We start from the raw sequence: 13,048 nt of genomic DNA, 5'->3' as shown, positions 1-13,048 counted from the left end.
CCTGAGTGAGTGACTGAGTGAGAGAGTGACTGAGTGAGAGAGTGACTGAGTGAGTGAGTGAGTGGGTGAGTGAGTGACTGAGTGAGTGAGTGAGAGAGTGACTGAGTGACTGAGTGACTGAGTGAGTGACTGAGTGACTGAGTGAGTGGGTGAGTGAGTGACTGAGTGAGTGATTGAGTGAGAGAGTGACTGACTGAGTGAGTGACTGAGTGAGTGACTGAGTGAGTGGGTGAGTGAGTGACTGAGTGAGTGAGTGTGTGAGTGAGTGCCTGAGTGAGTGACTGAGTGAGAGAGTGACTGAGTGAGAAAGTGACTGAGTGAGTGAGTGACTGAGTGACTGAGTGACTGAGTAAGTTGGTGAGTGAGTGACTGAGTGACTGAGTGAGTGGGTGAGTGAGTGACTGAGTGAGTGACTGAGTGACTGACTGACTGAGTGAGTGACTGAGTGACTGACTGAGTGAGTGAGTGACTGGGTATCTGAGTAAGTGACTGACTGAGTGACTGACTGAGTGAGTGACTGACTGAGTGACTGACTGAGTGGCTGACTGAGTGACTGAGTGACTGACTGAGTGACTGACTGAGTGAGTGACTGACTGACTGAGTGACTGACTGAGTGAGTGACTGACTGAGTGACTGACTGAGTGACTGACTGAGTGACTGAGTGAGTGACTGAGTGACTGACTGAGTGAGTGACTGACTGAGTGACTGACTGAGTGGCTGACTGAGTGACTGAGTGACTGACTGAGTGAGTGACTGAGTGAGTGACTGACTAAGTGATTGAGTGACTGACTGAGTGACTGAGTGAGTGACTGAGTGACTGAGTGAGTGACTGAGTGACTGACTGAGTGACTGACTGACTGAGCGACTGAGTGACTGAGTGACTGACTAAGTGACTGACTGACTGACTGAGTGACTGAGTGAGTGACTGAGTGAGTGACTAAGTGACTGAGTGATTGAGTGAGTGACTGAGTGAGTGACCGAGTGAGTGACTGAGTGACTGACTGAGTGAGTGACTGAGTGACTGACTGAATGACTGACTGAGTGACTGACTGAGTGACTGACTGAGTGAATGACTGACTGAGTGACTGACTGAGTGACTGACTGACTGCCTGAGTGAGTGGCAGCCGGCCCCTCCCACCACCGTGACATCACAGCGGAGGCTCCTCCCCCACCCCCGCAAAACCCCTCCCCCTTTTCACTCCGTCGCAGTGGCAGGCCTGTGCGTGTTGCCGTCCCTCGCCCCGGTCCTCTGAATCATCCTCCTGAGGCGGTCCCTCAGGGCGGTCCCCAGCCCGCCCAGCGAGCCGGGGCCGCCCGCCCGGGCCCCGGGCGGCCCCAGCGAGGGGGCCGAGCCCCCGAAGGCCCCGGGCCTCAACAGCGGCGGCTCGGGGTGGCGGCGCCTGGGCAGCGGGGTCCTCGCGAGGGCGTCCGCGGGAACTCCGCGGACGCCTAATAAGCCCGGGGTCCTCGCGAGGGCGTCCGCGGGAACTCCGCGGACGCCTAATAAGCCCGGGGTCCTCGCGAGGGCGTCCGCGGGAACTCCGCGGACGGCTAATAAGCCCGGGGTCCTCGCGAGGGCGTCCGCGGGAACTCCGCGGACGCCTAATAAGCCCGGGGTCCTCGCGAGGGCGTCCGCGGGAACTCCGCGGACGCCTAATAAGCCCGGGGTCCTCGCGAGGGCGTCCGCGGGAACTCCGCGGACGCCTAATAAGCCCGGGGTCCTAGCGAGGGCGTCCGTGGGAACTCCGCGGACGCCTAAGTCCGGGGTCCTAGCGAGGGCGTCCGCGGGGTCGTCGTAGATCGGGGCGTTCTGCGAGGCACCTGCGGGAACTCCGTAGACGCCTAAGTCCGGGGTCCTCGTTAGGGCGTCCGCGGGGTCGTCGTAGATCGGGGCGTCCGGCGAGGCACCGGCGGGAACTCCGCGGACGCCTAATAAGCCCGGGGTCCTAGCGAGGGCGTCCGCGGGGTCGTCGTAGATCGGGGCGTTCTGCGAGGCACCTGCGGGAACTCCGTAGACGCCTAAGTCCGGGGTCCTCGTTAGGGCGTCCGCGGGGTCGTCGTAGATCGGGGCGTCCGGCGAGGCACCGGCGGGAACTCCGCGGACGGCTAATAAGCCCGGGGTCCTAGCGAGGGCGTCCGCGGGGTCGTCGTAGATCGGGGCGTCCGGCGAGGCACCGGCGGGAACTCCGCGGACGCCTAATAAGTCCGGGGTCCTAACAAGGGCGTCCGCGGGAACTCCGTAGACGCCTAAGTCCGGGGTCCTCGCCAGGGCGTCCGCGGGAACTCCGTAGACGCCTAAGTCCGGGGTCCTCGCCAGTATGACCGCGGGGTCCTGGTAGAGCCCCATGTAGACCCCCTCGCCCGGGACCCTCACGGCGCCCGGGGGTCTCCTTCGGGCGGTAGCGGCGGCTTTGGTGGCGGCTTTGGTGGCAGTTCCCTCAAAGGCCGAGTAGTCAGGCACTGAGTAGACCTCCTCGCTGCAGAGATCATGGACCCCACCTCCTCCACCGCAACCTCCACCACCTCCACCGCCACCACCAACACCGCCTCCACCGCCTCCGTGTGAGGGGATTGAGCGGCCAACGGAGGCCTCTGGTGGCAGGGACGGCAGCCGTCGCCGTTGCTGATGCTGACGAACCGACTGCCGCCGGTGATGATCATCATCATCATGCTGCTGCTGCTGCTGATTCAGCTGATTCAGCTGATTCAGCTGATCATCATCATCATCATCATCATGCTGCTGATTCAGCTGATGATGATACCGATGCCGCTGCTGGTCGCGAGTCCACGTCCCCTCTGCCCCTGCCGCTCCCTCGACCGTCCCCTCAGCCGCGGGGAAGCCCACCGCTCCGTCCGCGGACGATGACGCGGACGACGACGAGGACGAAGGGGTGGACGAGGGGGTGGACGAGTGGGTGGACGAGGGGGTGGACGAAGGGGTGGACGACGACGCGGTGGGAGGGGGCGATGCGGACAATGATGCGGTGGGAAGGGGCGATGCGGACAATGATGCGGTGGGAAGGGGCGATGCGGACAATGATGCGGTGGGAAGGGGCGATGCGGACAATGATGCGGTGGGAAGGGGCGATGCGGACAATGATGCGGTGGGAAGGGACGATGTGGACAATGATGCGGTGTGAGGGGACGATGTGGACAATGATGCGGTGGGAAGGGGCGATGTGGACAATGATGCGGTGGGAAGGGGCGATGTGGACAATGATGCGGTGGGAAGGGGCGATGTGGACAATGATGCGGTGGGAAGGGGCGATGTGGACAATGATGCGGTGGGAAGGGGTGATGTGGACGACGACGTGGTGGGAGGGGGCGATGCGGACAATGATGCGGTGGGAAGGGGCGATGCGGACAATGATGCGGTGGGAAGGGGCGATGCGGACAATGATGCGGTGGGAAGGGGCGATGCGGACAATGATGCGGTGGGAAGGGGCGATGCGGACAATGATGCGGTGGGAAGGGGCGATGCGGACAATGATGCGGTGGGAAGGGGCGATGCGGACAATGATGCGGTGGGAAGGGGCGATGTGGACAATGATGCGGTGGGAAGGGGCGATGTGGACAATGATGCGGTGGGAAGGGGCGATGCGGACAATGATGCGGTGGGAAGGGGCGATGCGGACAATGATGCGGTGGGAAGGGGCGATGTGGACGACGACGTGGTGGGAGGGGACGATGCGGACAATGATGCGGTGGGAAGGGGCGATGTGGACAATGATGCGGTGGGAAGGGGCGATGCGGACAATGATGCGGTGTGAGGGGACGATGTGGACAATGATGCGGTGTGAGGTGATGATGCGGACAATGATGCGGTGGGAAGGGGCGATGCGGACAATGATGCGGTGGGAAGGGGCGATGTGGACAATGATGCGGTGGGAAGGGGCGATGTGGACAATGATGCGGTGTGAGGGGACGATGCGGACAATGATGCGGTGTGAGGGGACGATGTGGACAATGATGCGGTGGGAAGGGGCGATGCGGACAATGATGCGGTGTGAGGGGACGATGCGGACAATGATGCGGTGGGAAGGGGCGATGCGGACAATGATGCGGTGGGAAGGGGCGATGTGGACAATGATGCGGTGTGAGGGGACGATGCGGACAATGATGCGGTGTGAGGGGACGATGTGGACAATGATGCGGTGGGAAGGGACGATGCGGACAATGATGCGGTGTGAGGTGATGATGCGGACAATGATGCGGTGGGAAGGGGTGATGTGGTGTGAGGGGACGATGTGGACAATGATGCGGTGGGAAGGGGCGATGCGGACAATGATGCGGAGTGAGGGGACGATGTGAACAATGATGCGGTGGGAAGGGGCGATGTGGACAATGATGCGGTGGGAAGGGACGATGACGAGGGGGCGGAGGGCGCCTTCAGCGCTTCGATGGCCTCCCGCGTGAGGGAGAAGAGCTGAGAGGCCTGCGGGGTCACCAGGGTCACGGTGCCCGGCCCGGAGGGGCAGCCGCGGCCCAGCTCCACCGTGAAGCAGCCCTGTGGGGTGGGACACGTTGGGGGGGTGGGGGGGGGGGACACGTGGGGGGGGTGAGACACCACCACAAACACCACCACAACCACCACCACAACCACCACCACCTCCCCCATCACAACCACCACCACAACCACCACCACCTCCATCACCACGACAACCATCACCTCCCCCATCACAACCACCACCACCACAACCACCACCACCACTACCACCACCACTACCACCACCACCACTACCACCACCACTACCACCACCACCACAACCACCACCACCACTACCACCATCCACAATCATCACCACCACCACTACAACCCCCACAACCACCACCACCCCTACCACTACCACCACCACTACCACCATCACAATCATCACCACCACCACCACAACCACCACAACCTCCACAACCACCACTACTACCACCACCACCACCATCACCACCACCACCACCACTACCACCATCACCACAACCACCACCACCACCACTACCACCACCACAACCACCACCACCACAACCACCACCATCACTACCACCACCACCACAACCACCACCACCACTACCACCATCACAATCATCACCACCACCACCACCACAACCACCACAACCACCACCACCACTACCACCACCACAACCACCACTGCCACCACCACCACCACCACCACAACCACCACAATCACCACCACCACCACAACCACCACCACCTCCATCACCACCACAACCACCACCACAACCCCCACAACCATCACCACTACCATCACCACCACCACCACAACCACCACCACCTCCATCACCACCACAACCACCACCACAACCCCCACAACCATCACCACTACCATCACAACCACCACCACAACCACCACCACAACCCCCACAACCATCACCACCACAACCACCACCACCACAACCACCACCACCACTACCACCACCTCCATCACCACCACAACCACCACCACAACCACCACCACAACCCCCATAACCACCACAACAACCACCACCACCACAACCCCCACAACCACCACAACCACCACCACTACCACCACCAGTACCACCAACTCCCCCATCACAACCACCACCACTACCACCATCACAATCATCACCACTACCATCACCACAACCACCACCACAACCACCACCACAACCACCACCGCCACCACCACCACAACCACCACAATCACCACCACCACCACAACCACCACAACCACCACCACCACCACCACCCCACCACGTGACTCACGGTGCTGTGCCCGTATCTCCGCAGGGCGCTGAACGGCCAGCTGGCCACCAGCAGACCACCCCGCGCCTGGTGAAGGGACAGAGCCTCAAGGCCCACGGTGACTCTCACGGTGGTACCGGAGAGACCCAGCAAGTCTGGGACAGGGCCGGGCCTCACGTGGACACTCACCCCTACGTAGACACACACAGAGACACACAGAGACACACACACAGACACAGAGACACAGAGAGAGCCTCAAGGCCCACAGTGACTTTCACGGTGGTACCGGAGAGACCCAGCGAGTCTGGGACAGGGCCGGGCCTCACGTGGACACTCACCCCTACGTAGACACAGAGACACACACAGACACACAGAGACACACACACAGAGACACACAGAGACACACATAGAGACACAGAGACAGAGAGACACAGAGAGAGCCTCAAGGCCCACGGTGACTCTCACGGTGGTACCAGAGAGACCCAGCAAGTCTGGGACAGGGCCGGGCCTCACGTGGACACTCACCCCTACGTAGACACACACAGAGACACACAGAGACACACACACAGACACAGAGACACAGAGAGAGCCTCAAGGCCCACAGTGACTTTCACGGTGGTACCGGAGAGACCCAGCGAGTCTGGGACAGGGCCGGGCCTCACGTGGACACTCACCCCTACGTAGACACACACAGAGACACACACACAGAGACACACAGAGACACACACACAGAGACACACAGACAGAGCCTCAAGGCCCACGGTGACTCTCACGGTGGTACCGGAGAGACCCAGCGAGTCTGGGACAGGGCCGGGCCTCACGTGGACACTCACCCCTACGTAGACACACACAGAGACACACACACAGAGACACACACACAGAGAGACACAGCGAGACACACAGACAGAGCCTCAAGGCCCACGGTGACTCTCACGGTGGTACCGGAGAGACCCAGCAAGTCTGGGACAGGGCCGGTCCTCACGTGGACACTCACCCCTACGTAGACACACACAGAGACACACACACACAGAGACACAGAGAGACACAGACAGAGCCTCAAGGCCCACGGTGACTCTCACGGTGGTACCGGAGAGACCCAGCAAGTCTGGGACAGGGCCGGGCCTCACGTGGACACTCACCCCTACGTAGACACACACAGAGAGACACAGAGACACACACACAGACACACACACAGAGAGACACAGACAGAGCCTCAAGGCCCACGGTGACTCTCACGGTGGTACCGGAGAGACCCAGCGAGTCTGGGACAGGGCCGGGCCTCATGTGGACACTCACCCCTACGTAGACACAGAGACACACAGAGACACACACACAGAGACACAGAGACAGAGAGACACAGACAGAGCCTCAAGGCCCACGGTGACTCTCACGGTGGTACCGGAGAGACCCAGCAAGTCTGGGACAGGGCCGGGCCTCACGTGGACACTCACCCCTACGTAGACACACACAGAGACACAGAGACACACACAGAGACACACACACAGACACACAGAGACACAGAGACACACACACAGAGAGACACACACAGAGACACACACAGAGACACAGAGACACACACACAGAGACACACAGAGACACAGAGACACACACACAGAGACACACACACAGAGACACACACAGAGACACAGAGACACACACACAGAGACACACAGAGAGACACACACACAGAGACACACACAGAGACACAGAGACACACACACAGAGACACACAGAGAGACACAGACAGAGCCTCAAGGCCCACGGTGACTCTCACGGTGGTACCGGAGAGACCCAGCAAGTCTGGGACAGGGCCGGGCCTCACGTGGACACTCACCCCTACGTAGACACAGAGACACACACACAGAGACACACAGAGACACACACAGAGACACAGAGACACAGACAGAGCCTCAAGGCCCACGGTGACTCTCACGGTGGTACCGGAGAGACCCAGCAAGTCTGGGACAGGGCCGGGCCTCACGGGGACACTCACCCCTACGTAGACACAGAGACACAGACACACAGACACACACAGAGACACACACAGACACAGAGACAGACACACAGATACACACAGAGACTCTCCACTCAGTCACCAACAGAGTGGTGAGTGAGTGAGCGAGTTTGAGGCTGAGTGAGTGAGTGGGTGAGTGACTGAGTGGGTGAGTGAGTGCGTGGGTGAGTGAGTGCGTGGGTGAGTGAGTGGGTGAGTGAGTGAGTGGGTGAGTGAGTGAGTGGGTGAGTGAGTGAGTGAGTGGGTGAGTGGGTGGGTGAGTGGGTGAGTGAGTGGGTGAGTGGGTGAGTGAGTGCGTGGGTGAGTGAGTGCGTGGGTGAGTGAGTGACTGAGTGGGTGAGTGATTGAGCGGGTGGGTGAGTGAGTTAGTGAATTAGTGAGTGAGTGACTGAGAGAGTGACTGAGTTACAGAGTGAGTGGCTGACTGAGTGAGTGAGATAGTAACTGAGTGACTGAGTGAGTGGCTGACTGAGTGACTGAGTGAGTGAGTGACTGAGTGAATGGCTGTCTGAGTGAGTAACTGAGTGACTGAGTGACTGACTGAGTGACTGAGTGAGAGAGTGAGTGAGAGAGTGACTGAGTGAGTGAGTGATTGACTGAGTGGGTGAGTGACTGACTGAGTGAGTGACTGAGTGAGTGAGTGATTGACTGAGTGAGTGACTGACTGAGTGAGTGAGTGACTGAGTGACTGACTGAGTGAGTGAGTGACTGGCTGAGTGAGTGACTGAGTGACTGAGTGAGTGGGTGAGTGAGTGAGAGAGTGACTGAGTGACGGAGTGAGAGAGTGACTGAGTGACTGAGTGAGTAAGTGACTGAGTGACTGAGTGAGTGACTGACTGAGTGAGTGATTGATTGAGTGAGTGACTGACTGAGTGAGTGAGTGAGTGACTGAGTGACTGACTGAGTGACTGAGTGAGTGGGTGAGTGACTGACTGAGTGTGAGTGAGTGACTAAGTGAGTGAGTGAGTGAGTGACTGAGTGAGTGACTGAGTGAGTGACTGAGTGACTGAGTGAGTGACTGATTGAGAGAGTGACTGAGTGACTGAGTGAGAGAGTGACTGAGTGAGTAAGTGACTGAGTGACTCAGTGAGTGACTGACTGAGTGAGTGATTGATTGAGTGAGTGACTGACTGACTGAGTGACTGACTGACTGAGTGAGTGACTGAGTGAGTGACTGAGTGAGTGCCTGACTGACTGAGTGAGTGACTGACTGAGTGAGTGACTGAGTGAGTGAGTGCCTGACTGACTGAGTGAGTGACTGACTGAGTGACTGACTGAGTGAGTGAGTGCCTGACTGACTGAGTGAGTGACTGACTGAGTGAGTGAGTGACTGACTGACTGAGTGACTGACTGAGTGACTGACTGAGTGAGTGAGTGACTGAGTGAGTGAGTGCCTGACTGACTGAGTGAGTGACTGACTGAGTGACTGACTGAGTGACTGACTGAGTGAGTGAGTGCCTGACTGACTGAGTGACTGACTGAGTGACTGACTGAGTGAGTGACTGACTGAGTGAGTGACTGAGTGAGTGAGTGCCTGACTGACTGAGTGAGTGACTGACTGAGTGACTGACTGAGTGACTGACTGAGTGAGTGAGTGCCTGACTGACTGAGTGAGTGACTGACTGAGTGAGTGAGTGACTGAGTGAGTGAGTGACTGATTTAAGGCCGAGTGGACCTAGCGGGAGGACGCACCTCGCAGTACGGAGGCGTAGGCGGGGTGGTCCTCCATGTCACCCTGCAGCCACGCACTGTACACACTGTACACACACTGTACACACTGTACACACACACACAGTGTCACACACACATAGTGTACACACAGGTACACACACACAGCTACACACATACACAGGTACACACACAGTGTACACACACACAGTGTACACACACACAGTGTACACACACACACAGTGTACACACACACAGTGTACACACACGCACTGTACACACCGTACACACTGTACACACACTGTACACACTGTATACACTGTACACACACACAGTGTACACACACACAGTGTACACACACACAGTGTACACACACACACAGGTACACACACAGTGTACACACACACAGTGAGACACACACACAGTGACACACAGACACAGTGTACACACACACACACAGTGTACACACACACAGTGTACACACACAGTGTACACGTACAGTGTACACGTACACACAGTGTATATACACACACAGTCTATACACACATACATAGTGTATACAACAACAACAACAACCGCCATTCGCCACTAAGCTGGTACCGGTCATCGGCAAGTCCACTCAGCTCCACGTCCTCCTGTACGGAGGAGCTCACCGATGGGACCTTGCCCAGACCTTTCAAGGATTTGTGAGCTCCTCACACAATCCAGTCTGGTTAAACCCAGGATGGATCGTAGGCAGGCCAGCCTAAATGTTTCTAACCGGCGAAGATGTTCCATTAGGGGAGTCCACGTTTCGCAAGCGTAGAGAAGGGAGGGAATGACCGTGGCCGAGAAGACCTGAAGCTTAGTGCGGAGCGACAGACCAGGTAGCTTCCACACAGCGTAACACAACCGATGAAAAGATATTGCCGCTCGACTGATTCTGAGTGAGACCTCTGCTGTTAAACTGGAGCCAGTCATAAGCACACTGCCCAGGTATGGGAAACTCTCCACTCTCTCCACAACTGCCCCATCACCGTTTGGGAGTTGTGGGGGTGGAGTGTCCGATGGTACAAAATACCCAGGCAGGTGCTTAGTTTTGGTGGGGCTGATGGTAAGGCCCCATCTCTTAGTGGCACGCTCCAGTCTCAGCAGCAGTGTCTCCAACTCCTCCTCTGACTGAGCAGCTATTACCAAATCATCGGCATACATAACGTGGTTGAGCAATAGGGAGCCATCCCTTGACCGCACCCGGGCATCGATCAGCCTCCCAATATATCTGTACCAAATGGAGACTCCCCCGGTACAGCTATTGAAGGCTTCACGAACTACGTGGTCAAAATAGATGTTAAATAATGTGGGAGCCAGAGGACATCCCTGTCGCACCCCAAGGTATACAGGGAATGGCTCTGACTCCCGGCCACGTAGTTTTACCCGGGCCCGCTCACCATCATGAAGGTCCTTAATGATCGTGAGCAGAGGGTCAGGGACTCCAAAAGCATGAAGATCAACCCAGAGCCCAGGCCAACTGATGGTATCATAGGCCTTGACCAGGTCAATAAAGCAGAGATGTAGGTCTTGTTGGAATTCCCTACACCTCTGCTGTAGCAGACGGACAGAAAATATGGCATCTGTGCAGGACCACCCTTTCCTAAAACCGCATTGGGGCTCCGCAAGCCTCTCCTCAGCGTGCCTGGCAAGGCGATGTTGAATAATCCTTGCCAGGACCTTTCCCGGCACGCTGAGGAGTGAGATGCACCTGTAGTTGTTACAGTCTGTGCGGTCCCCCTTCTTAAAAAGGGGGACCACCATGGCATCCTTCCAATCCTGCGGAACCCGTCCAGTGGTCCAGACTGTTGTTATGATGTCATATAGGGCAGTCTGTGCACAAACGTCGCCCTCCCTCAGCATTTCGCTTGGGAGATCATCTCTGCCCGCTGCCTTTCCTGGTCTCAGAGTCCGGATCGCCTTCAGTACTTGACACACACACACACACGTACACACACACACAGGTACACACACCCACACACAGTGTACACACACACAGGTACAGACACACACACAGGTACACACAAAGGTACACACACAGGTACACACACACACAGGTACACGCACAATGTACACACACAGGTACACACACACACAGGTACACGCACAGTGTACACACACAGGTACACACACAGGTACACACACACAGGTACACATACAGATACACACACAAGTACACACACACAGGTACACACACACAGGTACACACACGTACACACACACACACAGGTACACACACAGGTACACACACACAGGTACACACACAGATACACACACAAGTACACACACAAAGGTACAAACACACACACACACAGGTACATGCACAGTGTACACACACAGGTACACACACGTACACACACAGGTACACACACAGGTACACACACACACAGGTACACACACACACAGGTACACACACAGATACACACACAAGTACATACACAGGTACACACACAGGTACCCACATACAGGTACACACGCAGATACACACACAAGTACACACACACAGGTACACACACACATAGGTACACACACAGGCACACACACACAGAGGTACACGCACAGTATACACACACACACAGGGACACACACAAGTACACACACACACAGGTACACACACACAGGTACACACACAGGTACACACACAGGTACACACACACAGAGGTACACACACACAGGTACACACACACACAGGTACACACACGTACACACACACACACAGGTACACACACACACAGGTACACACACAGGTACACACACAGGTACACACACACATACACACAGGTACACACAGGTACACACACAAGTACACACACAGGTACACACACACAGGTACACACACACAGGTACACACACACACAGGTACACACACACGTACACACACACAGGTACACACACACAAGTACACACACACAGGTACACACACACAGGTACACACACATAGGTACACACACAAGTACACACACATAGGTACACACACACACAGGTACACACACACACAGGTACACACACAAGTGCACACACACACACAGGTACACACACACACAGGTACACACACACAGGTACACACACACAGTGTACACACACACACAGGTACACACACACAGTCTACACACACACAGTGTACACACACACACAAGTACACACACACAGGTACACACACACAGGTACACACACACGTACACACACACAGGTACACACACACAAGTACACACACACACACAGGTACACACACACACACAGGTACACACACACACAGGTACACACACTCAGGTACACACACACAGGTACACACACACACAGGTACACACACAGTGTACACACACACAGGTACACACACAGTATATACACACACAGTGTACACACACAGGTACACACACACACACACACAGGTACACACACACACAGGTACACACACACAGTGTACACACACACACACACAGGTACACACACACACGTACACACACACAGTGTACACACACACAGTCTACTCACATACAGATACACACACACACAGTATACACACAGGTACACACACACACAGTGTACACACACACAGGTACACACAAGTACACACACACAGTATACTCACACAGGTACACACACAGTGTACTCACATACAGCTA

General features: G+C 56.6%; 1 protein-coding gene across 1 annotated transcript; it reads right to left on the bottom strand.

Annotated features, from left to right (window-relative positions):
* Positions 1-741: 741 nt before the first annotated feature.
* Positions 742-9,459, bottom strand: LOC142923465 (uncharacterized). Its single transcript, XM_076064592.1, has 3 exons — positions 9,423-9,459; positions 5,738-5,970; positions 742-4,507 (listed from the first exon to the last, which is right to left on the bottom strand). Exons 1-3 carry the CDS (start codon positions 9,457-9,459, stop codon positions 1,196-1,198), a joined length of 3,582 nt encoding a protein of 1,193 aa, XP_075920707.1. The 3' UTR covers positions 742-1,195.
* Positions 9,460-13,048: the final 3,589 nt, after the last annotated feature.

Source organism: Petromyzon marinus, unplaced genomic scaffold (assembly GCF_048934315.1).
Source record: "Petromyzon marinus isolate PM22_M1 ecotype Great Lakes invasive population unplaced genomic scaffold, UKy_Petmar_22M1.pri1.0 PM_Scaffold_54, whole genome shotgun sequence".
Taxonomy (NCBI): Eukaryota; Metazoa; Chordata; class Hyperoartia; order Petromyzontiformes; family Petromyzontidae; genus Petromyzon; species Petromyzon marinus.
Note: the sequence above shows the minus strand (reverse complement) of the source record. Positions and strands in the feature narration are given on the sequence as shown.

Excerpts from the sequence above, each read along its gene's own strand:
- LOC142923465 (XM_076064592.1), bottom strand. The coding sequence starts at position 9,459 with ATGGAGGACCACCCCGCCTACGCCTCCGTACTGCGAG. Across the intron at positions 5,971-9,422 it reads CTACGCCTCCGTACTGCGAG|GCTCTCTCTGTGTCTCTGTG; the intron begins GTGCGTCCTCCC and ends GTGGGCCTTGAG. Across the intron at positions 4,508-5,737 it reads GGAGATACGGGCACAGCACC|GGCTGCTTCACGGTGGAGCT; the intron begins GTGAGTCACGTG and ends CCCACCCCACAG.